This window comes from Talpa europaea (genome assembly GCF_964194135.1).
Source record: "Talpa europaea genome assembly, chromosome: 12".
NCBI classification, from domain to species: Eukaryota; Metazoa; Chordata; class Mammalia; order Eulipotyphla; family Talpidae; genus Talpa; species Talpa europaea.
In genome coordinates this window covers 100809894-100836086 of record NC_140079.1, presented here as the reverse complement: position 1 = coordinate 100836086, position 26193 = coordinate 100809894, and the positions used below count along the sequence as shown (strand labels likewise).

General features: G+C 63.5%; 1 protein-coding gene across 1 annotated transcript in view; it reads right to left on the bottom strand.

Moving 5' to 3' along the window:
• Nucleotides 1–25302, bottom strand: part of PPL (periplakin) — a gene marked incomplete at both ends in the record, with an annotated part of 35362 nt that extends 10060 nt beyond the window's left edge. Inside the window, 10 exons of the mRNA XM_084249511.1 lie at nt 68–190; nt 1004–1099; nt 1908–2015; nt 2102–2263; nt 3224–3265; nt 3344–3469; nt 3773–3893; nt 4400–4554; nt 7211–7310; nt 25241–25302. Of these exons, the coding sequence (XP_084105637.1) occupies nt 68–190; nt 1004–1099; nt 1908–2015; nt 2102–2263; nt 3224–3265; nt 3344–3469; nt 3773–3893; nt 4400–4554; nt 7211–7310; nt 25241–25302 (1095 nt within the window). The remainder of the gene's footprint in view (nt 1–67; nt 191–1003; nt 1100–1907; nt 2016–2101; nt 2264–3223; nt 3266–3343; nt 3470–3772; nt 3894–4399; nt 4555–7210; nt 7311–25240) is intronic.
• Nucleotides 25303–26193: the final 891 nt, after the last annotated feature.

Below are 26193 nucleotides of genomic sequence, written 5' to 3'. Positions count from 1 at the left end.
GAGGAGGTGTGGTCAGCCGCCCGCTTGCCCGGCCGCCCGCCCGGCCCCTGCCGGGCCCAGCACTCACGTCCAGCTCCCGTAGCAGCAGCTCGATCTGGTAGCGGTCCTTGAAGTCGGGGCTGTACTTCTGGTTCAGGTCCGAGTCCACCTTGCGCAGAAGCTCCTGGGCGTCCTTCAGGTCTTGGTGGAACTAGGGGAAGCCGGCGGCCCCGTCACCAACGGGGAACCGCTAGGCCTCGGGAGCTAATCCTCAAGCCCACTCCTGGGGGGCCGGGCCTCCTCTACACTCTGGGGACTCCCCGGCCCAGCTCCCAGGCTACTGTGCGCCCTGCCCGACAGGTTCCCAACCGCCCCACCCCCCTGTGCTGAGCACACCTGCCGGAACCCCTATTTTCAGTCTATGTCCCAGTACACGTAAGACAGGCCGCCCCGCTTTGTTCTAGAAAATTCTCCTGCCCACTTTTCAGTCCTTCAGCTCGCGAACCATTCGCTGTCAGTGGCCCTGTGGGCTGAGCCGTGACCAGGAGCTGGAGCTCCACGTGACGCCCGCGGCCGGCGGGAGAGGCGCCCACCGGCAGCCCGACCGCGAGGGCCAGCGTGGCTCGTGGTGCACACACCGGGAGCCGGCCCAGGGCGCTGGCCACATGCCCCGACGCCACTGCTGGAGGGACCTCGGAAACACGCTCCAGACTGAGGCCAGACGCGCGCACATCTGCATCTGGCGCATCCCAGAGTGCAGACCACAGCTGCCAGGCCGGGACGGGGTCAGCGTCTGGGGCGGACTCCTGGGGTGAGCAGTGAGTCCCGGGAAGATGTCAGTGAGGGTTGCACAGCACCGCGTGCCCGAGACGCCGGCTCAGCAACGGCCCCGACGGCAAGTCTCACACTGTGCCTTGGCAAAGGACACCCCCTTGGTACTCACACCCCCTCCCCCCTTCCCTCTGGGGCCCACCCTGACCCGGAGACCCAGACGCTCCAGCCCAGCCCCCCGGCCGGGCGGTACCTGGTGGAAGTCCTCCATGAACTTGAGGTGGCTCTCCTCGCAGATGAGCAGGTTCAGGTACTCCTTCCAGTCCGCGTGCACGGCCTCCATGTGCGCCTGCGGAGAGGGGGCAGCTGGCTGAGGCGCGGGGCCGGGGACACGGGGAGGATGGAGAGGGGGCGGGGGGGCCTTCCGGCGTCTGCCTGGGCGAGGTTCCCACAGACGCGGCCAAGTCCTGCCGGGGTGGGGGAGAGGGACCGCCTCGAGGGGCCAACAGGGCCGCCCGGGACAGGCGCTCAGGCCGTGCGCTGCCCGACAGCAGGGGCTGTGTCCGCCCGGACAAAGCAGGGCCTTCAAAAAGCTCACAAGGGCAGTGCGGGAACAACAGCCCCACGCCCCCAAGCTCACGTCCGCCTGGAACTCTGAAGTGGCCCTGTTTGGAGGAAGGGCCTGGCCCGCGGACGGCTTGAGGATCTCCGGGTGAGATCGCCGCGAAGCTAGGGTGGGGGAGGCAAGGCGAGGCCTCGTGAAGACCAGGCCCCGGCCTAGGGACACAGGGGACAGCAGCCGCGCCAGAAGCCAGGAGGCCGGCAAGGAAGGACACCCCCGCCCAGCAACCAGCATCCCCGAGGGCGCACGCCTGAATGTAGACCTGGGTGTGGAACTTCGGGCCCGCAGAACTGGAGCGAAAACATTCCCGTCCCTCCAAGCCACCAGGTGTGGTGCTTCATCACGAAGCCCCAGGAAATGCAGACAGACACCACGGGGGCTTCAGAAGGTGGGGGGACCCCCGGGGCAGGTCTCGGCCAAGAAAATGAGAGGCGGGTCCACAGAGCGAGAGGCAGAGGGTGTGTAGGCCCCACCCCCACCCCCCCACCTCCCCACCCCACCCGGAGGCTGCTCGAGGAGTGGCCCTTGGGCGCACCTCGATGGAGTTCCGCCCAGGGTGGTCGGCGGCCAGCAGCTGGTCACCCTCGCTGTGCAGCTTGTTGATTCTCTCCTCCTTGGCCTCCAGGTTCCGGTTGATGAAATTCTGTGGCGGGAGCATGGCGGAGGGGCCTCAGCGCGACCGGCAGCCCCGAACCCTGCCCCCGCCCCTCCCCGGCCCAGCGCTCCCACCTCGTATTGGCGGCGGCGGCTGGGGTAGTCGAGGTTGCGGTCACTCCAGTCATACTGCATGCGGCCCTTGGCCTGCTGGTCCAGCCAGTACAGCTCGTTGGTGCAGCGCTGCATGTAGTCCTGCAGCGAGCTCAGGTGCCGCTGTCGAGCCTGCGACTCCGCCTGCGGGCGGGGTGGGGGCGGGAGGAGACCCCTGAGGCCATCCGCAGTGGGAGCGGGGCCTGCAGGCAGGGTACTGAGGTGCCCACAGAGGGGGGGCTTGCACTGGGCTCTGCCACCTGACGAGCCACCCGACTCTCGGGAACTCTTGCACTCCTGCAGCAGACCTTTATGAAGCACCTACTAAGTACCACGCACTGCTGCAGGCACTGGGGTCAAGCACAGGATGACACAAAGCCCTCACAGGACTGACACTTTGTGGCACCTCAGTCTACTCATCTGCAAAACCAGGGCAAGGACAGCACTGAGGTCGCAGGGCCAGACTGGCGCAGGGCAGATGGGAGCTCAAGAAGCGCTACGCTGACCTCGGGGCAAAAGGCTAGAGAAACAGCGAGGCTGACAAGGGGTGGGCAGGACGGGCGAAGGGGTGTCTGCGTCTGCCCTGCAAACGGGAACAGGAGTTAACACGGCGGTCGCCCCCATCATGGGCCGGCCGTGCTGCAGGCCTGCCTCAGTCTCCCCAGGACCCGACTTGTGTGACTCCACCTTACGGAGGCGCCAAGGCTAGGGGTGGATGGAGCCTCCTAAGGGCTACCCTGTGCCCCCTCCGCCCCTCGCACTGAGGGGTCTGAAATGCCTGCAAAGAGAAACCATTTCTGCCTCACAGCAGCTCTGAAAAGGAGGCGTGTTCCATAAAGATTCTGGAAATCAATAGGAAACTTTTGCCTATAAAACATGTGGCATCATACATGGCACATAGTAGGTGCTTCAGAGACATGAGACGCTAACTGGAGATGAGGCTGGATCCAGCAGCTCTGTGAGGGTCTTCCAGGAGCGTGGGGCCAACTGGGGTGCCTCTCCGGCAGGGGGTGTACTGTCACTGCACATGCAGCCCATCCCCAGTGGGCGGCCCGTCCCCCCACGGTGGCTGCCCGGCCTGTCATCCCGTTCCTGGGATCTCACCAGCAGTTTCTGGTACTTGGCCTGGAGTTCGCTGTTTGGCTCCTGTGGACAGAGGCGCTGGGTGAGAGCGGGCGGGGGGCACACCCCTCCGCCCCGGCCCCTCCTCCGCCTGGCGCCCACCTTGCCCCCATCCTTGGCCAGGTGGGGCCCGATGGCCTTGACCTCGTTGTGGAAGATGTTGTGTTGCTCCACCTGCTGGTCGACCAGCGGCAGTTCCGTCCCGAAGCCCTGACTGCTCAGCTTGTCCTGCGGAGACAGCGGGGCCGCGTCCACACGTGTGGCCACCTTTAGTCCCCCAGGACGGCGGGGGCCACACGGCACATGCGGGGACACGGGGGGCCCTTTCCTGGGTCACACATTGTTCCCCGGTGTCCACAGTGGAGACAGGCTGGCCAGGGGGCCGGAGCCGGAGGGGAGACCCGGAGGCCCGAACCCCCACCACTCGGGCTATGCTACTCTGGGCGAGACGCTGTGCCTCTCTGAGCCTCACGCTTGTCACCTGGCAGAACCTCGGTGCCCGCTGACCCTGGGGGCCAAAGCCCGGCCTACCAGCTTCTCCTCCACCAGCGCCGCCCAGTTGACCTGCGGGTCCACCTCCTTCACCGCCAGGTTGTAGACCTGCTTGTGCTTCCCGCGGAGGTTGGCCACACGCTCCTTCAGCTGACGGATGCTGGGGGAGAGTGACCGGGCAGCGGGCAGGTGTCACAGCCTGCTGCACCCCCAGCAGGGCCTTCTGCAGAGTGACCGCCCTCCTCCTGTCCACTGTGCTTCCTCCCTTGACACTCCCCCGGAGTTCAGTGTGCCCAGAACCACGGGAGGCTCCAGAGAAGCTGGGAGGCCCAGTAGGCGGGAGGACGGTGCACGCCAGGGACAAGCCCGTTGAGACCCCTGCCCCCGCTGGGGCGGGCTGGGCTGGGAGGCGTCTCAGGTGCTGATTCACCCACACCCGAGCCCGGCAGGCAGGGAGAGTGCACACGAGGTGAGCGAGCGGCTGCCGGGGCTGTGGGCGCGCCTGGCAGCACAGGGGATGCCGGGGTCTGTGCCTGCTTCCTGACCGCAGGGGCTGGGCACGTGCCTGCCGCCCCTCCTCGATGCCCCCGCTTTGGGTGCCCGAGTGCTGGGGGCCGCAGGCTCCTGCCTGACCCACGCTCCCGAAGGGCCCGGCGCGGGACCTACTCTTCAGCGATCATGTCCCCCTGGGGGTGCTTCATGTGCTTGGCGATGGCCGAGTCCGCCTCCAGCACGTACAGCAGCTTCTCCGAGTCCGACACCCGCTGCAGGGCCACGTCCCGATGCTCGGGCTGCCGGCCCTCCTGCAGCCGGGCCAGGTCCTGGGGGAGCCCCGTGGAGGGACAGTGAGCGTGTCTCACGGCACCCAGGAGGGAGGGGCCGGCGAGCCCCCAGCCCCCTCAGGAGCCCGCGGCACACCTGGGGCAGCTCTGGGGCAGGCTGTGAGCTGTGACCCCCACCCAGCCCTGTGGGGGGGCAGCCAGAAAGACAAGTCACTCTCACAGGAAGTGATGGCAATTTCCTACCATCGGGTGAGTGGGTGCTTACCAAGGACACACACCAGGGGTGCGGCAATGGCCCCCCTGCGTGGGACAAAAGCCGAGAGCAGAGGAGGGAAGGGAGCAGGGTTCTAGATGGGGGAACAGTCTGTGCAAAGGCCCTGAGGCAGGAAAGGGCGAGCCATGGTGGACACCCCTATGCAGCTGGATGGCAGGAGGGAAGAGGAAGTGGTGGTGCCGGCAGGGCCTGTGGGCTCTGGGTGGGGTGAGGGTATGGAATGGCCCAGCAGCTGCTGTGAGCAGGGAGGGCAGTCAGCTGCGGTGACCTGTGGTGCCGGCCGAGCGCCTGGGGTGGGGTGGCTGTGGGGGGCGGTAGCACTTGGGAGGCACAGCCAATAAACTGCCCTTTGGGGGAAGGACCGGGAACTGTGGCCAAGCCAGCAGGAATCTGAACACGGCCTGGTGAGCCATTTAGTCATCTTCCCAGAATCCTGTGGGCACCTAGGGGCCCTGGAAACCCCAGGCCAGCAGGGGACACAGTGGTAAGGGGGCCAGCACCTCCCCTGGCCAGGTCTCAGGAGCCCCATCTCTGCAGACATATAAGAATCATCGGGAACCATGGCCCTCCCTCAGCAGGAAAGCGGGGGCCAGGGACGCCTGGCCTGGAAAATCACAAAGCAAGACAAGCAGGACCCAGAGGCCCCGGGGGCGGTGGTGGGGTGGGCCTGGGGCCTACTGAAGCAAACTCACTTTCCATAGCCATGCCTCAGTAGGAGGGCATGGGAACAGAAACCATCCCAGGGCTGACAGGTAATGAATCTCACGGTGGGCAGGTGGACGAGGGCGACCTGGCGTCCACGCTGCGGCTCTGCCAGCCTCCCTGCCCGTTTATGATTTGGGAGCCACGCGACAGGTCGCCACGGCACAGCCCCACGTCTGTGAAGTGTCCAGAGCAGGAAATCCAGAGACAGAAAATCAGTGGTGGCCAGGGCTGGGGGCAGGGGTGCGGTGGGGGGCCGCTCAGGGCAGGGGTCAGGGCTGGGGGGGAGGTGGGGGACTGCTCAGGGCGGGTGTCAGGGCTGGGAGGGGTGGGGGGCTGCTCAGAGCCAGGGCGAGGAGAGAGTGGGGTCCACAGCCTGGGACAGCGCCTAGTGCCAGGGAGTGGTCACTTGAAACGGCTACGTCATGGGAATTCACTGTAAAAAACTGGAAAATTCAGGTACTTTGGATGATGAGATGAATAGTGATGCCTTCTAGAGGGAGGGAGGGAGGAGGGAGGTGGGAAAAGAAGAGGAAAAGGTTGCCTGGTCCAGTCTCCACAGCTTGCTTTTTCCAAATTTGTTCATTTGAAGTGAAAGACTGGCGTGAAATGACCGTCCAAACACATGCCCGTTACTCTGGGCAGCTCAAACAGAAGGGTAGACCCTGTCCTCGCTCCCCCTCCCAGGCGTCCAGCAGACACGCCAAAACCCGGCTCGCTGGCGGGCCTCTGCTGGTGGCCCTGGGATGTTAATTTGTTTATTGGTCCTGAAATGTTTGTAAGGAACACATATTACTTTTATTAGGGGAGAAGAAGGGACACACCCCCCAGAGCTGTTTTCATTTAGGAGAGAACGCCAGGGAACATGGGCGAGGAGAGAATGCCAGGGAACATAGGCGGGGGGGGTGAAGGGGCCACAAGGGGGCATCCAGAGGAGAGGGCCTCGGCCACTGGGACCCCCACCCTGCAGGTCTCTGTGCTGCCTGTGGACTGGCCCTTGGCTGGGGCCACCCCGGCTGGGCCTGGGGACAGGACTGGGCTGGTCGGGCCTTAAATCTGGGGTGACCTGTCCCTCCTCAGCACCCACTCCTCTGGACCCACCTCCTAACCCCTCCGGGGCCAGAATGCAGATGAAACAGACACCACCCAGTGAAACTGGAACTTCAGATGAATAATGGACAACTCACATCATAAGTGTATCCCAAATAGTACATGAGATATACTTACACACACACACACACACACACACACACACGTTTAAATTTGTTTTCTAAAATTCACATTGAGCTGGATCTCCCGTGCTTCTTGCCAAATCTGGCGACCACACCTCCAGGATGTTTCTGGGCAGTTCAGTCACAGCCCATCACCCAGGGCCTCCCTAACCTCAGTTTCTCCAGCCATAAAGAGGCATAAACTCAACTGCACGGACTTGGGGCGGCTCCAAAGAGCAGATGACCATCCCAGCTGCTGGCGGGTGTGAGCACAGCTGAGTCCTCAGACAACCTATGGACTCAGGGCCATTTTATCCCCATGTTACAGAGGAGGAAACTGAGGCACAGAAGGGAACGTGGTCTGCTCACTCTCTTCTCTGAATGAGCATGACAGCATGGCACACTCTCCAGACATGCCACATGTCCCCAGGGGCAGGACCGCCCCAGGGCCTAGAAGTGGATGCTGGGCTCCTGGGCAGGGGCGGGCTGGGGGGGCCTGTGCACTCACACTCTGCATCTTGGCCTCCGTGTCCACGATATTCTTCTCCACCTGGTCGGCATTCTTCTGCAGCTGCTCGATCAGCTCCGACAGTTCCTTGTTAGAGATGCTGTGGGCAGAGGGGCAGGTGGGCAGGGGCCTGGGGAGGGCTGTGTCCCCACAGCGCCGCCGCCCCAGAGCCGCCCTGCTTGCCTTGGAGGGGCATCGCTGTCCCGGGTCAGCCCCCGCAGGTCGTTTACCCTGGTGCTTCCGTTTTCCCATGACAGCAGAGCCCTGACTCTGATCTTTTTGTTTTGTTTGAGATCTAATTCACATACCATCAAAGGCAATTTTTTTTGAAGATTTCTTTATTTTTATACAAGAGCTGGGGTACAGGACAGATGTGCGGGAGGGTGAGAGGATTCACCAGAGACAGAGTGGGGAACAGAACAGGCAGACTGACAAAATACACTGCTGGGAATCGAACCCACACTGCAGAGGCTGCGGACAGCTTCACAGTGCTGCGCTCAACCTGCTGCGCCACCAGGGAAGCCCCAAAGGCACCTTTTTAAAGCACCTACGCTGGTGGTTTTGGCATCTTCACATGGTTGTATGACCATCACCACCATCTACTTCCACGGGTTTGACAATCCCCCCAGCACACACACATCCCCATCACCCCGCCCCACCCCACGACACTGGTTTGCCTCTGTCTCTCGATTGGCCGATTCTGGACGTTTCTGATGAAGGGGAACGCACACCATGTGGCCTTTCGTGTCTGGGTCTGTCACTGAGCAGATTCGCCCAGGTTGCGGCGTGGGCCAGGGCTCAGTCCTCTTTACGGCTGAGTAATATTCCACACGTGTCAGCTGATGGCCAGCTGGCGCCTGCAGTCCCCTCTGTCCAAACCTGATCCTTTGTTCCCATCCTCCCGCTGCTTATTTAATAAGTTGGGGACTTGCTCTTCCCACTGAAAACAGGAAGCCAGAGGCCCACGGAGAGGAAACCGCCAAGGTAAGTCCCACGGGATAAACCTTCAGCCACGGGCTCTCACTGGGAGCATGGGGCCCACACACCGCAGGACCTGCCCGCCGGCCCTGGCCCGTCAGAGCCGACGCGTCAGCGCCAGGCCGAGACCTTCCCTGGGACACTCTTGGAGCCACTGCGAGACGGATCAGTTGGTTTTCCCGTCCAGTGCGCCTGTGCTCTCTCCACTCACCTGTCTGCCCCCAAATCATATCACAGACGGCTCTGTGGAACACGATCGTGAGAGAGGCCATGGCCCTGGACCCTGCTGGGGTCCCAGGAAGCCTGGCCCAGGACGGACACCCCAAAAGGAAGGCTTCATCCGAGAGGCAGCTGGGAGAACCCACTTGTCATCAGCTCCAAGCGGGTGAAAGCTCTGAGAAGTCCCTGAGCAGAGGGTCTGCAAGGAGGGGTGGGCTTAGAGAGCTGTGGGTTGTGGGCCACCCTTGCTGCCCCCGACCCTGGGTCCTCTACCTCAGGGCTGGGAAGACCTTCCTTCCTAGCCCCTCAGCCCCGCCCAGCCACAGACCCTCAGCCGGGCTGCTGCGCCCAGACATGGTGAGTCTCAACTCAAACACTTAACCCATGACTGCTCGGGCCATGGTCAGGAACCTGCAGGGGGGCCTAGGTGGGGCCTCTGTCCCTCCTGGCCAGCCCAGCCCCACCTCAGGGTGTGGGGCCAGCTCCCCAACCAGTCCCATCGCAGGTTGGGGCAGGTGCGAGGAAAGCCTCTGGACCCCACCTGGCCGGGCCATGATTCCAGCAGCAGGAAGCCCAGCGCCCAGGGGCGGGGTGGACGGGGGCGGCCAGCCCAGGGACCTGGCTGCACACGGAGAGTGGGGCAGTGACGGTTCAGGTCCTGCTGGGCCCTTTACTGCTCGGACAACCTCAGGCAAGCGTCCTACCCCAGAGCCTCCATTTCGCTATCAGTCAGCAGGGAGGTGATCACCAGGCGTCACGGTCCTCGGGGCTCATGCACACTTCCCCAGACCTCAGACACCATCCCAGGCAGCCCCTCCATAGCACCCGCCCCTGGAGTCCCTGGGAGGTTTGCACCCCCCTTTGCAGGGGAGAAAACCGCGGTTGGAGAGGAGAGGGTGCTGGCCCCGGGTCACACAGCTCGAGAGTGCGGCCAGTGTCCTCCCCTCGGCTGCGTGCTCCAGAGACCACACCAGCGAGCCCCAGGCCGAGCGACTCGGGGGGCTGGGCGGCGCACGTGCCGACACACGTCACCTGGAGAGTGAGCTCATGCGTGCTGGGTGCCAGGCTCCCCGCCCCTGCCATAATCCCCATCACCACCCTGGGAGGTAGGCGTGGGCCGTGAGTGATCCTTATCAGGCCTGCTTCATAGATGTGGAAACGGAACCAGAGAGGTCCAGGAACACCCCAAAGCCACGCAGCGATCACGTGTCAGAGGCAGAATTCCAATCCAGGCAGGCCCCAGATGCCAGGCCATTAACAGACAGCCCTGAGCAGCTCCCGGCACAGAGGCGGCGTGAAACAGGTGGGGTTTAAATGCCAAGTGCCCAAAACCACAGCGCTGCCCTCCCTGCTAGGACGGCCACACTCAACAGGCAGGAACAACAAGTGTTGGTGAGACACGGAGAAACGCACCCTCCAGCACAGCTGTGGGCCCCTCGCGGTCCCGCAGCCCCCAGGAAACCCAACTACCCAGCCGCCCTACGACCCAGCATCTTCAGAAAAGAGGCCCAGGCCCCATGGAGGCCTGCACACAGACACCCACAGAGGACCGTTTACAGCAGCTGAAGGGGGGCTGAGACCTTCCCTGGGACACCTTCCCTTGTCTGAGACCTTCCCACAGAGGGACGGATAGACAGATGGTGGCAAATGTGGTCCGGCAACAGGAGGGAACTCAGCCCAGCCAGGGGGGGCACAAGGAGCTGGCTCCTGCTACGACCCAGGGGCACCCTGAAACCACCCAGTCACGGTGCATGAGTCCATGTCCACGAAACACGCAGGCCAGGCTTGGGGCTAAGCAAGTTTCATACAGATTAGCTCATTTAACCCCCCACCCCAGAAGTAGCACTGTTCTCCCCAATTTACAGATGGGGAAACTGAGGCACAGAGCAGTGAGCTAACCTGGCCACTGCGGAAACCAGGGCAGGCCTGGGATGTGGACCCAGGTTTCTGGACACTTTCCCCTTTGGGGCTGGAGTCCCGAGTGAGAGGCCCCAAAGGGTCCTGCCTTGCTCCTGCCTCTGGCTGCCCAGGGAGCCGAGGCATATCCCTGAGAGCCGCAGGGCCCCGGTCAGGAGGCCAGAAATTCGGGCAGATAGGGTGCCTGGGGAGGGGGCACAAGGCCTGAGGGCCGGCACTGGCCAGGCCAGTCTGGTTGTCCCGCCACTAATAAGCCACAAGGGGCAGCCGTGGCCGTCAGTCACGCAGATGGCAGCCAAGATGCAGCCTCTCCCCACCATCCTCACCCCACCCCGCGCGCCCATGGACACAGCAATCCCCCCCAGGCTGCGGGGGGCACCCGAGGTACAGGCCTGCCTCCCCGTCCCTGCTCAGGGGCTCGGCGACGTGGCACTGTGGCAGTGGCCGTGGGCCCTAGAGTCTCGCCCGCTGCCAGCCTCCTATGATGGGCAAGCTTACCCGGGGCAGCGGAGCCTGGAGCCAGATGGGGTCCACGCCCCATCCCCGGCCGTTCACCCTTGAGAAGCAGCTCTTCAGGCCTTGGCTCCCGCCTCTGTAAAGGTGGCGCCCCTGTACCCAGGTGAGCAAGGGCGGGGTGGGCGCTGCCAGAGACACTGAGTCGAGTCTCAAGGACCACTCCGGGGCCTCAGAGCAGCGTCTGGGGACCAGAAAGCAGGGAGCGAGCATGTCAGCTCGCAGGGGTGTCCCCGCTGTTTGGCCAGCACCGAACGCCTGGCACCGGCTGGCCCGGCACACGCCCACGAGGGAGCATGGTCACCCAGGGCCTCGCAGGCCCCACATGGCGGCAGGGACGCTCTGCACGCTCGTTCTTCGTGCTTTCCCTGGGGTTGCCAGCACAACAGAACACTGCTCCCCGAACTGAGCTGGGGTTCTGCCTGCAGACCCCTTTCTCTCGCTGGGCCCTGCAGAGAGCTTCCTTCTAACAGGTAGTAAACCGACCATGGGGAGGACAGCAGGGCTCATGTTGAGGGGCCCATCAACATCAGGAGGTTGGGGAGCCCCTGGCTCCTGAGGACACCAGGTCATTCTCGGAATCCTTCCTGGAAACACCCCACCCACCCGGGGGCGGGGCCAGCAGACAGCGTGAGGAGCCACCCCCCCCAGTACCCGCTGCTCCAAGGGTGTCAGGGTACACAGACACGCCCCAGGAGTGTCAGCTGGAAGAGACTCTGTGCAAAGTGGGGCCCCGGGTCAGAAGAGGGCATTTGGGGGCGGGGACCAGGGAGAGCGACATGCTTGCAGTGTGTTAAAAGAGTTTCTTAGAAGAAATTCTAGAGACTTGAGGGTTCTCTGGCAAATCCTGGTAGGAGCAGAGCTTTCCCCCAGTGAACAGCACCCAGCACGCCTGCCATGGACAGGCATGGAGGAATTGGGGTGCCCCGGGCGAGACCCTGGCGGGTCACAGCCAACGGGGACTCCAGACTCAACTCCTCCCAGACACGACCCCCAGCCCAGCCCAGGCTACAGTCAGGGGTCACGGGTGTCTTGCAAGCCAGGAGGGGGTCACAACCAGCAAATTGGGGCTATTTTGCCAGAAAAACGACCCTGTTTTCTTCCCCTGAGGAAGAGAAGGGATCTGGCATGCGTTCGGGGGGCCCAGTCCACCCCAGGCATCACAGGAGTCCTGTGTACTTGGCCTGGTCTGTGTCTGAGGCTCCTGGTGCGAGGAGGGGAAATTGGGGTACAGGCCGGCCTGGGCTGCCTGGTGCTCTGAGGACACGGGGGACACCCAAGGCTTCCTGTCTGAGTCTGCAGGCGCCAGCCCAGAACAGGTGCCTCTTTGTGTCCAGGGCATGCTGAGAGCGCTGGAGCCGAGGGGACAGGGCCCAGGAGCCTCTAACGGCATCAGGTACCCCACTCGGTCACCAGCAGTGAGAAACCCAATACCCAGGGCCCGGCCGCCTTGCAGGTGGCCACTCGCAGCTGCAGAGGGGGGAGCGGAGATCCAAGCCCGGGGCCGCGTGATGCCCGCGTGTGGCCCAGGACAGCCCATGAGCCAGTTGGAGAAGCTGGGACAGAGGTGGCACCGGGTCACCCAGCGACCGCAGATGCTCCGTGTGGGCAAAGACAGTCACTTCAGGGGACCCCTGCCCCACCCCGCAGTCACCTCTTCTGGCTTGTGTTTGCGTGGGCCCCCTGACCCTTTACCATCTTTTGAGGGGCAGAACTGCCGGGAGGTTGACCGACTGGAGGCAGGGGCCCGGATTCCTTAGCCTCTATGAGCCTCAGTTTCCCCATCTGGAAACGGGGGTCCTGGTGCAGGCTGGGGAAGGGGTTATTTGAAAGTGTGGACATGGGAGGGATCCCAGGCTCTCTGCTTCCCCCAGGGTCACTCCCAGAGACCTGGGCTCCTGACGAGAGGGGCAGCGCAGGCCAGAGTCTGCAGGGAGCTAAACAGGCCCTGGCCGCCCACGCCATTTGCGCTGCTCCCTGAGCAAGTCCAGACGCCGTGTCTCGCGGTGTCGCCGCCCGGGAATTCAGAAGCAAGCTCAGTATTTGGAAATGTCTCCCCACCCCTGGAGGGAGAGCTAGGCCCGCACCAGGCTGGTGAGTCCCCCGGGGCGGCCGGGACCCCAGCCTGGGCCAGCGGCACTGGCTGGAGTTTGGCCTAAGGATGAGCCGGTGGATTTGGGGACTTGAGGGGTACAGGGTGTTTCCACCAGGGTTTCGCTGCTCAAAGAACTCTCCCATGTCCACAGGAAGGAAACCGCAGGAGCAGGGGGTGGGGAGGACTGGTCCGCCCGGTTGTTCCAGCCGAACCTGGAGACACAGCAGCCCTGCCTCACCCTCCCCTGCTTCCATCCTCCCTCTGCCTCCGTGGTCTCACCTGGAGCAACGCAATAGCCACCCCAACCGTCTCCCTGAACCCCGACTCTCGCCTCTCCAGCCAGCAGCTGCCCATTTGTCAGAGAGCAACAGCCGGCCACTGCCAGGCCTCACCCGCCCGCTCTCCCGAGTGCTCTCAGCAGAGCTCGCCTCCCGCCACAGCCCCAGCGCCCCAGTCCTACACAGGACGCTTCCTGGGCACGGCCTGGGTAGCCCCAAATGTCCACCTGGACTGCCTTGGGGGTCTTATTCCTGCCTCACCTCCAGCCCACCCTGGTCAAGGCTCAGTCCCCTGCCCATAGTCCAATCACCTCACTTGGCTCAGCCACTCCAAGAGGAGCTGCTCCCCAGCTTCCAGACCCAAGGAGAGACCCAGACCGCCCCCCCACCCCGGACACCTGAGCAGCCCCCTCCAGCTCTCCTGGTCCAAGTCACAGCACCCTCTTCCCTATCCTGCCTGCAGGGAGGGAAACTGGGTCAGCTGGCACTCTGGGGCTGCTGTTGCAGCCCAGCTATTCTCTGTGCCTCAGTTTTCCTGTCTGTGAATCAGGAATAACGATGGATTCCAGGGCCTAGGGAGGTCACCAGGGGTGGCCTAGTGGTTGAGTCTCAGCACTATCACTGCTGTGGCCTGAGTTCGCTCTCTGGCCAGGGAGCTACCCACATGGTGCAGCAGACCTCTCCTGTCTCCCCGCTGCTCCCCTCAGCAGTGGATTTCAGTGGATCTGCCTGTTCTGCTCCCCACTCTGTCTCTGGTGAATCCTCTCACCACCCCCCGCTCCGCCCCACCACCTTTGGCCGACACCCCAGTTCCTCTATGCAAAAATAAAATAAATAAAACCTTTAATAAAATTTAAAAAAATGGATAGATTCCATCCCAGAGGGTTGAGATAGTTTAAGGTGACCCCGCGCCGTTCTCTGGGTGAGGCGGCCACGGGCGCAGGCTGGGGTCACTGCACCTTTGTCACTGCTGACAGGCGTGTCCGCGGCCACCGGCACAGAGCTGGGCCCAGCGACAGCAGAGGCAGCGGGAGCTGTTTCCTCGCCCGCACTGGGGGCGGCACCTGCTCCGAGCAGAGACATCGCTGCTCCATGGGGTGGCCGCCCCCGAGGAATGGCCCTGGGTTCCTGGCTGCACTGTCCACACCTAAGCCTGGGCTGTGGTTGTAGCCAGAATCCTTCTAGTAACCATGGTTGAAAAAGTCAACACAGCCAGTGAACTTGACCTTTTATATTTTCTTAACCCGAGGCGCCTCAAGTGTATTTTCACGGCTCTGCCACAGCGCTCTCGACGAGAGTTGGCACTCGTGCCCCACGCCTCGTCCCTGAAGCCAGAGACCTCGTCCACGGTGCACCCCTGTTTACTCCAAGCATAGCTCAGGGGCAGTGTCAGGAATGGGGTGATGCCGGGCGAGGTGATTCTGGGCCCCGGGATGTCTGGTTCTGAGCTGGCAGTGGCCCGGCCCCTCAGGCCTGCATCATGAGGCAGACACTGGGGTGCTGGCCACCTGTCTGCTCGCTTGGCGCCCGGGACACTTAATCAACGGTCACTCCCTCACTCCCGGCCACCATCCCCAGACACGCAGGCTGCCAGACGCCCGCCCCAGGCCTGTCTACGGGCCCCAGTTATGCCCAACAGCGCAGGTGTCTGGGCGTGAGGTACCTTCCCCACACCTCAGAGCTGAGCACCCCTGTCCCCAGCGCAGGACACTCGCTGACTCCCCAGCCCTCCCTCCTTCCAAGCTGACCCCAACCTGACATCCTGGGGAACAGTCAGCCCCCAGTGACCCCCCAGTGCGCCCTGCCTGCCAGGACAGGGGACTGTCCCCTGTCGGCCACACACAGAGATGAAAATTGGGGACACGGGGCATGTCTGGTGGGGACGGCCTGTCCCATGTGGCCAGGGCTCCCTCGCCCCAGGCCTGAGTCAGTGCTCATGATCCGTCCCCAATCACGTCTGCTGTGCTTCCTTTTTGGGGTAAATTCTGTCTCAGCGGGTGCACAGGGGTGGGGGGAACATTCGCTTTGGAATGTCTGGAACGCACAGCAGTGCACACCTCTCCTGCAAGCAGCCTCACCCCTCCCAGAGCCCAAGAGGGCCTGCTTCCTGCTGGCCCTGCCCAGCCTCTGCCAGTCAGCCAGGCCTCCCAGGCTCCGGTGACCCAGACCCGGGGGCAGGTGGGCCTAGTCTTCACTTTCTTTCAACGCAGGCAGAGAAGCAAAGGCTCACTGCTCTGAAGGGCAGGCTGTCGGCGCCTGGCGCAGGGCACACACAGCAGGCACCCAAGATGACGGCTGGAGACAGCCAGACGGGAACTTTTAGCACCAAGAGCACCTGCCCCAGGGCCCACCTGGCCGCCAGCCTACTCAGGCCTCTAAATGGGACTCTCACAGCCCTGGAGGGGGCAGCCTTCAAACCAGTGGGGGCTTCACTTAATCCCGCTTATTAGGCTGTAGACTTGGGCAAGAAGAATGTATTCATTTGGGGGGCCCTCCTGTGACCCTGATGCCAGGTCTTGTGTAGGCTGGGGGCTCAGCAAGTAGGTCCAGAATCAAGCAGATGTACTGTAGCTCATCCACAGCTCCTATCTCCCCATTTTCCAGATGAAGACAACTGAGGCTCAGAGGGGTTAAGAAACCTGCCTGAGGTCACACAACTGGAAAGTGGCAGTGCCCATGTTTGACCCCAAGCAGCGAGCCACAGAGTCACCTCCTCAGAACAAGGAGGACGTCAATTCCAAACTACGTGACCAGGAGACATCGGGGAGATGGGGCGCCATAGCCAGGGTGCACAGTGCTGTGTATCTCGTTGGCATCTCTGTCGGGACAATTAATCCCAGTGCTGGGTAACAACCAGTGGGGGTGCCTGAGGCTGAGTCATCAGGCTGACACATCACCATGAGGGACTCCCACCCTGTCCTGATGAACAAGCCTCTGGCAGGGAAGGAACTGGCACGGAGCAAACACCCCGGGCTGCGCCCTTGGGGGTGCCTGACACCTGCTCCCTCCGCCCTGTCCACTGTCCCCACTCTCACAGCAGATACCTCGGGGTGGGGCAGGGGCGCCAGGCCAGGGGCAGGGTAGTGTCTGCCCTGGTACTGCTGCCACACCAGGTGCTCTCCTAGATTTTCAGCATTTTTAGATAGTCAATGAATTGTTGAATCAATTTTCATCTCCATCCCCGCACCTGGTCTCTCTGCCCTCTTGCAGGCCCGGGGACAGGCCACCTCCATGAACAGGCCCTGGAGACAGCAGTTGTCCATGTGCTATAAATCCTCCGCTCAATTCAACACTTACTGAGCCCCAAGACTATGCAAGACCTGGAATCAAGGGGTACAGGAGGCCCCCCCAAGAGATGAGTAAGTCCTTGTTGTCCCAAAGTTTATAGCCTAATAGGCAGGATTAAGGGAAGCAGCCAAATAACTATAATTAGAAGGAATGGCCCGTCTGGGTAAGGGATTTTCATCCACTCTGTCCCACTCGGCCTTCTAACTTGTGAAACTACAGCCCAGTTCCAGGAGATGCAGGAAAAGAGTAAAATGAGGGGCGGAAAAAGGGAACGCATAATAGAACGCATAATGCATAAGAAATACCAAATAATAAAGGGGGGTGGGCCCAAGCACATCAATCATTACAATAAACGCGAATGAGGTAAACTTGGCTGCTGAAAGATAAGACTCTCGGGTGAGAATACGCCAGGCGCCCCTAATGGCGGGGTGCGCGCCGCAAAGTGTGTGGTGAGGTGTTTCATTGCTCTGTGAACACACCAGAGTGTAACTGCACAACCGATGGCTCAGCACACTTCACACCTGGGCTCAGCTCACTTCACACCTGGGCTCAGCTCACTTCACACCTGGGCTCCACGCAGGGCCTGGCCTGCACCAGGGACATGGGGCATGTCTCTCCATCTGTCTCCACTTGGGACCTTCCTGCTTGCTCCCCACCCTTGACCAAACGCCATCACATGGTGCAGAACTGCACAAAACCAAACGAAGCCAATTCTAGGTCATTTGTAAGACACACCCCTGCGCTGCAGCAGGACAGGGAGGCTGAGAACAAGGAATGGAGGGGACATGCCGAGCACCGCTGCTGAAGAGAGAGACGCCCCTGGAATTCTAAGAAGGAGCGAGGCGATGGTGTGAGTGCGGCTGTGGCCCTCAGGGCCAGCGCAGGGAACCCAGGCTGGGCCCCACCCCGGACTCCAGCGCCACTGCTCTGCCCGGGTGGGGCTGGCTTTTCAAGCTCCTCCTCTGGGCAGCAGGGCTGGGAGCCAGGAAATGGGCCTCAGGTATGTGTCACCGTCTTAGGACGAGACTGAGGAGGATCCCCAGATCTCTAGGAAGGAAGTCCTACGAGGAAGCAGCACACAGGCAGCACCCAATAAATACCGGATTGATTGGCCCATTGACTGACACTCTCTGCTAGAAACGCCCCTGGGAATTAGAGTCAGTTCCTCCACGCCCAGTGACTGACCGGGGAGGTGGGTCCCAAACTGCAAGGGAGGCCGAGCACACACAGCCCCTTCATGACCCTGGCCGATTCCACCCCTCCCGAGGACCCCACCCCCGGACCCGTGTCAGGCCTGCACTTCTGGGTCCCAGTAGCAGGTACACAAGGAAGCTCAAGCTGCTTCGAGTACCACCAGGGCGGGTCTTGGAGATTTCTACCAGGCTGAGACAGGGCACTGACCAGCTCAGTGCTCTGGGGCATCAGGCCATCAGGTTCCAGCAAGGACAGGGGAGCAGCCTCTGTTTAAGCCCCTGCCGCATACCTGAGGCGTGACTCATCCCTCCTGTCCATCCCAGACCTTCCAACACTGTCCACTGCACACCGTTCTGGCCCACAAGTGACTGCCCCGCAACCTAAGCCCTGCCTCCATGAAGCTTCCGCTCCAGCAACCAGAAATAAAGCCCAGCGAGGGACAGGGAGGCGGCCAGCAGCCCAGCGCACTGGGCCACGGCTGCCCGGGCCACAGTGGATGGACCCTGGAGGGGGTCTGCCCAGGCTCCAGCTCTACCCACTGAGTCCTCTGTCCCCACCGTGGGCGTCAGTCCCCCCAGCATGGGGGCTGGCTGCCCATCTTCTGGGGTGTAGGAGTCCAGTCCCTTATCGGGGCAGCAGAACTGGACCTTGGGCCCTGCCAGTGCAGGCTCGGAGCCCTCCCTCGACTTCCACCTGGAACCAAGAAAGTCCCACATGGAAAACAGAGAAGACCCACGAAGTTCTGTGAGCCTGAGTCGGGCAGTGGAGGCAGCAAGGACTCTGCGGGCCAGTCTCCCGGGCGCGGCGGGCAGCAGCGGAGCTGCCAGGCAGCTGGCTGGGGGGTGGGTGTTTCTCTTACAAATCCGACAAAACCCCTCTGGCCAGAAGGGTGTCTGAGTGGCCTCCCGGGGGTGCCTCCAGCCCATCCCCTGTTCCTGGCTCAGAGGGCCAGGGCAGAGCAGCTGGGAGCCCATGTGCGGACTACACTGAGCCCCCAGGAGGAGAAGCAGGGGTTGGTGCCTAAGGAGGACAATACTAGCACCTGGGGGCAGGTGTGCCAAGCTGGGGCCGGCCTCGGGTGCCAAGCTCACGCCTCTCCCTGTTCCCCCGACAGCATCCCCTCTTGTTCCCCGAATCTCTCCATCTGTCTCCACTTGGGACCTTCCTGCTGGCTCCCCACCCTTGCTCCTGGCCTTGGGAGCCTCTCCCTCCCGAAGCCCCTGCCCTGCCCGGCAGACCTGACTCAGAGGTGGGCCCCGGGGTTCTCAGCCAGCAGCTCCACTCCTTGCCCACCCTCCCCTCACTTTCAAACAACGCCCGCCCTTGCGCAGACACGCGGAAAGGCCATCAGGAGCCTCCCTGCAAATCCAGCTGCGCGCCCAGGTGCCACAGCTGCTCCGACTTGACACAGGGCGAGAGGTCACGGCGTCGGGGCCATAAACACACGTGACTGCGCGTCAGCCTTCACACCCCCTTTTGGGGGAGCTGCTGGGGGCTGCCGGACTCTTACTCAGCGGGCTCCGAACGTCCCCCCGTGTGGGGCTGTGTCACACCAATGGGGGCTTTTGATTTTTCAGCGAGCCAAGGCTAGATCCGGAAACCGCGGCCAGTTCTCTCGCAGGAGACGTCGCGCTGGCCGGCTCCTGTGCCCCGGCTCCTGCTGAGCTGCCCCGCTCGGCCTGCTGCGATGCCCCTGTCTCGGGGAAGCGCCCTCCTCGAGCTCCCAGGATGTCCTGGACCCAGGCCCGCGGCCTCCTGACCTTTCTCCCCCCAGACTGGAGCACCCAGAGAGCTGTCGGGCTGTCTCCTTCCTCTTTTCAAAATTGAGGTAACACTGGTTCACGGCACTGTGTGTGAGTCACAGGAGCAGGGTCACCCCCTCGGCGCTGTCACCACCCCACACCCGCCACCACCACCGGGTGGGTGTGAGGCCTGCCCTGCATACCCCTCAGCTCTCAGGGCAGGTGTCAGGGTTTGTTACTGGTTTGGTCTTTGGCCGATGCTTGCCCTGTGTTCCACATACGAGGGCCCCTCCAGGACCCCGAATGTCTCTAGACCCTACATAAGGGTGCTCAGCGTCTCGGCCTCTGCTCCTGCCTCGTGACCCTTTCCGGGCTGGCCCAGGTGGGCGCACACCTCCCCCGCCTGGCCTTGGGCGCCTCTCTTCCTCCATTCCTGCGGGCCCCTGAACACCCACCTCCAGGCAGGTGCCCCCTCCGGAGCCCACGGCTGGGGCCTCCCGTCCTGGTGCCCAGCCCTGGGCGGCTGCTGAGCTCTCTCCCGCTGCCCGGGGCCTGCAGGGTCCTCCTAAGCCAGCTCTGAGCTGTCTCCATGGGGGTGCAGAGGGGCACTGAGGGCGGGGAGGGGGCAACAGGACTCTGCTGGGCCCTCACATTCCTTTCTAGGGGACAGACCTCCTGCTGCCCCATGGGGTGAAGAGGGTGGGGTGTGTGTACACACCAGCGTGACCCCTGTGATGTTTAAGGAAGGAGAATCTTAGCAGCACCCCCTTCCCGGGGCTCAGCCTCCTCATTCATTCAGCACAGTGTTGGGAGACAATCTGGCCACTGCAAAGTCAAAAGGCCCCCCTCACCCCCCACAGATAAGAGGGACAAAGGAGGACCCAACAATGGAGAGGTTAGGGGGCTGTCCCCCAGGACAGCGAGAAGGAGCAGCCAAGAGAGGGATGGGAAGAGCATTCCAGCAGGAGGAACAGGGCAAAGGCGGGGTGGCGGGGCAGCGGGTGGGGTGGGTGGGGGGGCCAGGGTGTGCTGCTGTCACCGGCTTCAGAACAGAGGGGGGCCTGGGCTTCAGAGGGGCAGGGGGCAAGACCAGATGTGCATCCTGCCAAGCGCTCCCCGGCGGCCATGGGAGAAGGCGCTGTGGACAGAGGCGGAGGCGGGATCCCGAGGAGGCTGCTACGTGCCCAGGCACCTGGCTCGAAGGGGGGTGGAGGAGGGGCAAAGGGCAGGGTCCTGCAGACAGTTCCTCCTGCCCAGGGGCAGAAGTAGGACGGGGTGGGGGGGCACAGGTGCCCTGAGCAGAGAGGAGCTGCCCCTGGCACCCGGGTCCCCCTCCCTGACAAGGAGCCTCGGAAATGCCTCAAGGGCAGCTTCTCTGAGAACCAGGCCCCCCAGGCACTCCTGCCCCTCCTTTTGCCCAAAGAATGTGGATTAATCCTCCCCCCACCGGGTCCCAGACCCCGGGTCCCCTGACAGTTGCCCCAATAAGGCCACTCAGCTGCTGCTGTTCCGAATCACTCATCAGCCTTCACTCCCTCTGCCAAGGGGAGGCTGGGCAAGTGAGGGCAGAGAGGAGCTGAGGGTGGCTGGGAGGAGTCAGGCAACTGAAGCCAAGGACTCCACCAGCTGGCCCGGGGCAGTCATGGGGACGGCTGCCACCAGGCCAGGTGAGGGTGGGGAAACCTAGTTCTTCCCCGGGGGCCCTGAGTCCCTGATTGAGCCATCTGGGCTGTGACCCAGGTGGGTGCCTTTACTCTTGGCCTCAGTGTTCCCATCCGTGAAATGGCCCCTGCGTCCAGCCTGGCAGCACAGGGGCCCACGGCCGTGCTGGGCACAGGGCAGGTGCCTGAGCTGGGCTGATCACTCAGGTCCACATCGCCCAACTGCTGGTAGGAGATGGCTCTGCTAACAGGGCCCTTCCTCGGGGTGTGAGTCTGCAGGGATCTGCCAGAGGTGGAGTCTCCTCAATGCGGGGGGAGAAGGATCAGAGCCAGCTGGCCTCCTGCCCTACCGGGGCTGTAGGTGGGACAGGCCTGACGGGCAGCCAGGTGAGCGTGGGGCCTGGCATGGAGTCACTCTCAACGGCCTGTGACCATCTGATTCTGGCCGCTGTGATCTACTCTAACCCGGCTGGCCCTTCTGCATGTTTTCTCACTGATAGCCCCCACCCCACGCCTCGCCAGCTGGGGGTTACTTCATCCCATTTCACAGATGTGGAAACCGAGACTCGGACATTATATGCCCTGCCCAGAGCCACGCAGCCCGGGAGGCAGAGCTGGGACTTGAACTCACACCTGCGTGACCTCAAACCCTGTGTCCTCAATGATCAAGAAGCTCAGGGCCCCCCAGCTGGCCTCCAGAGGGGCACATGCCCCTTTCACCAGCCTCCAAAGTCTTGAGTCCCCCAAGAGAATGGGGGGATCATTCTTGCAGGACCCTGCCTGGTTGGGAGGTGAGGCCGGGCTGCTAGGTGGTCTAGGACGAGGGGCTCCACTGGTCCATTTCACAGAGGCGGGAGCTGAGGCTCAATGAGGCCAAAGATCTGCCCCAAAATCTAACAGGTAGAATCAACCTAACCCCAGAGCTGGACTTAATCATTCCGCTCCTCCCTCTTCCAGGTCAAACACCTTCCCAGGATGTGACAGGCTGGACACCTCCCCCAGGAAGTCTTCCCTGATCTCCCAGGTCTCCACCCTGACCCCAGCTGCTCTCACTTCAGACCAGCATTTCCAACCCACAGGGTTGGAGACCTCATCTGTCCAGTTCTGGAGAGTCCTGACCCACACTCATGACTCAGCAGAACTCCGTCCAGGGCAGAGAACCGCCAACATCTCCTCCACACCCTCTCTCGCAGCCCTGGGTGACGAGGTCACAGCCTGTCCCTCAGCCTCCAGGCCAATCCCAGGCACACAGTAGGTGCCTTGTCTACATGATCACCGCAGTGGCTGTGGGTGCAAGCCTCCGATAATTCTCAACCCTTCCCGCGAGTTATTTCATTTCATCCTCGTGTCAGCAGGCGTGTGCTGTGTTTCTGTCTACTCCACAGTCAAGGAAACAGCATGAGGGGGCAAGCAGTTCACCCAGGTCCCAGCCATGGGGTCCTTCTCGCACCCCACCTGCTGAGCTGGACGCTGACCCCGGTGACCTACGCACCAGGTCTGACCCTGTCATTAACTCAGGTGTGAACACTGCTCCCACACCTGTCATTAGTAAGCTGAACCATGAGAGCAGCGGGGTTCACACCCTGCCGGGCCCTCCAGTTCCAGCTGCTGACAGGCTGACAAATAGGGAGGGGCAGCTTTCTTCACGGGGGTCTCTGAGTAGGGCGCCAATGTACCCACAGTCCGAACTGCTCCCAGCTCACTCAGGGACGGTGGTGGCGGCCCTTCCTCCACACACAGGGGTCCCCAGCACCACACCACCCCCGACGTCCACAGCAGACAGCAAGGCCAGCTCCGGTGTCCAGCCTGGGGCTTCCCCACCCCACTAACCCTTGCTAGCAAAGCCCCCAGAAAAGTCAGAAAGAACCACTTGGGGATCAGCACCCCATGACCAGCTACCCCATGATCAGAGTCACAGGATGCCACCGTGCTGGGCCCTGGGGATGCTGGGGGAGTCTTGTTAGGGCGTGATGGGTGCCAGGAGGGCCCACCTGGGAGCTCACAGGTGCTCCTCTCCTTTCTCCTCCCAAGTGACCTGTCCTTTTCAAATGTAAAAAGAAAAAACGTGGCCTGTCAGGGGAGGCTGTAGCTAGACTCGCATGGTCTGCACTGTCTCCACTGCAATAAAAACACATCACAGAGGCTCGCGTGGAGAGAATGGGCTCGGGCTGCCCCCCTTGCAATCCCTCCATGAACTTGTCCCTGTCAAGAGGAAGGGAGCCAGGCTGGTGAGACCGTGGAGGGGGTGCCTGGCACCTACTCAGGGCTGAGACTGGGCCAGGCCATGGCGGGGACCAAGGGACATGTCATCCCTTGCTAGGGAGGGTGTCAGGAAGGTTTCCAGGAGGAAGAGCCTCTGAGTGGGGACCTGGGGTCAAAGGCTGCCAGCCAAGGTCACAGGGGGCTGCCTGGGATCAGGCTAAGTAGGAAGGCAGCAGGACCCCATGCCCTTGCCACCCCCTAGTGCGCCCCCAGATGTCAAGGATGGGAGACCTTCCTTCCTCCCCTCTGCCAGGAAGGCCCACGCACCCCCAGCTTGTCTGGGTTCCTATGACTCGAAGGACAGGGCAGCCTGTCCATGCCCTGGTGTGTGGCGGGTGTGTACACGCGTGTGTGGACTGGAGGCCCGAGTCCTGGTGGGGAGAACAAAACAGTCCCCTGTGGCTGGCTCAGCGCCTGAATTGCGCAACTCCGGGCCTGGACCGGACCCCAGCTGAGCGGGAGAGCCAGCTGGACCCGGCCTCAGAGGAAGGCGGCCCTGGGGCCTGAGCTGGGATTGTGAAAGGGAGCGGCTGTCTCGGGAAGCTCAAAGGGGAAGGGAAGACACGCCTCTGCCGGAAACAGCCCGGGGTGGGGGGAGCACAGGGCCGTGGGGTTCTGAGAGCTGGCGCTCAGGGGACTGGGGTGCTTTCCTCCCTTCTGCCAGAGCCAGGCCTGGCTGCACCTGTCCGACAGGTCCGCCAGGGCTGGACCACAGGGGCGGGGTGCGAGTCCCAGAGGCCGCTGCCTCCATGGGGCCTGGGAGTGAGTGAGGAGAGGCTCAGGGGGGGAGAGGGCCTCGAGGGGAGGGCACCTCGGGGTGGACACTCCCAGGCAGGTGGGAGCCACCGAGTCCCACCTGCCCGAAGCCCCCAGGGGGCAGAGTTTGCTGAAGCTCTCCCTCTCTGCTGGCTGTCCCCCCCACATTTCCTTGGTGATGGGGGGGCCAAGGCAGCTGGGGTCCCGCCCTCTCCCTCAATCTCTGCATCTCCAGGAGGCTCCCCTAAACCGGTTATTAAGTGAATACATTAGGCTTATCAAAACCGACGTGGGCTGTGTCTCAAGGCAAACACATCAGGACATGTCGCTTGGCTGCCCTGGGAACCCACACTGAGGGACGCCACCAGTTTCGGGGGTGGGGGGGCCTGAAAAATCACTGGGCCAGACTGCCCATGCGCGTGGACCCCGGCACGAATGCCTCTGGGTGGTGGGGGGCAGGGATGGTCCCACCCGGGCCCCCACGCACCCGGCTGGGCGCCCACAGGTTCCTCCCAGGCGCTGTACCCGGGATGGTGGGTGCCTGGAAGGGCCAGGCGGGTGGCACCCCCTTCTGCCCACAGCGCACCTCCCCCGCCTCTCGCCTCCCTGACGCCAGACACGGGAGCACCTGTGAGCTCTCCAGGAGCCAGGCTGAGCCGCACCAAGCCCCAGCTCGATTTCCCAACCCCGGGAGCCCGAGAGCGCGCTCCCTGACGCCCCGGCGCCACACCCCCCCTTGGAGAGCCTGCGCCCCGCGCCGAGGTGCTGGCGGCCCAAGGGCGACCCTGGCCGCGGAGGTCCTCCGCTCTCCGCCCCCGCCCTCTGGGGCCCTCCGTGCTCCCGGGGCCCCGCGAGTTCTCCAGGCGGGCCAGACACCCTGTCTCTCCGCCGGCGCCCCGGCTCACCCCATCCCCGGGGGCGCGGGCATCTCGGCCCGCCGTGGCCCGTGTCGGGTGTTCCCGCGCGTCGCGCGCCCCGAGCTCAGCCGCCCCCTCCCCGCCCCTCGCCCCCTGGCCGAGCTCCCCGGCCCCGGAGGCCCTGGAGGCCCGCGGTGCCCCCGCGGCAGCGCCCCCGGCCTGCGCGCCCCGACGCGCGGGTGCCCCGGGTGGGCGCGCGGCGCCCCTCACCTGCGGGTCTGCACGGTGGGGCTGTATTTGCCTTTGTTTCTCTTCCTGAAGAGCGAGTTCATGGCGGCGGGCGCGGGGGGCGCGGGGGGCGCGGGGCGCGGGCTGGGCACTGGCGCGGACGGGCCCGCGCGCACCGGGCGGGCAGCGGCGCAGGTGAGCGAGCGGCGGCCGAGCCCCGAGTGGCGCGCGGCGGCCGCGCGGGGTCACTACTCGCCGGGGGCGGGGCGCGCACCCCGCCCGCCGCCCGCCGCACCCCGCCCGCGCCCGCGCCCCGGCCCTCCCCGAAGGTGGCGCTTACCTTCCCGGGGCGGGGCCGCCGGGCGGGGCTTCCAGGCGCGTCCGCGAGCGCCGGGCCTGGGGGTTCGGCGGGCCGGGTGGGCGTGGGGACCCCGGGACTCGTCCCGACACACCCGGCCCGCAGCCCGGGCCCCCCTCGCGAGGCTGGGCTGGCGGGCGGGTGCGGGCGCTTTCCGAGCACCCAGCCCCCCTCGTCCCGGGCTCCGCGTCCCGGCCGAGCGCCCTCCCCTGACCCCGCGGCCGGGGCTCGGGTCCGCAGGTGGCCCCCGGCAGGTGCGGCTGAGACCGACGGCCTGGGCAGCCCTTCCTCTCCGCCGGGAGCAGAGTGGGCGGCAACTGAGAAAAGGCCATGTCCTGGGCACCTGCGGGCCTGACTGCAAGTCCCCCCTCTGCCGTGATCAGCTGACTGGCTTTTGAACGGCCCCAGCCTCAGTTTCCTTTTCTGTCAAACTGATAACCACTGCCTTGCCCCAGAGGGAGGAGAGGGCGTCCCGCAAGCAGCTCACGCAAGCACCCAGCACAGCGCTCGGCCCCCTCGTGCAGGGTTTGGCATCACTATCATGGCGCCCGGGGGGCCAGACAAAGCAACCTGAGTCAACGTGCTAGCAAGACCCTGACCGGCCAGAGCTACTGGATCCCACACAGATCCGCGCACT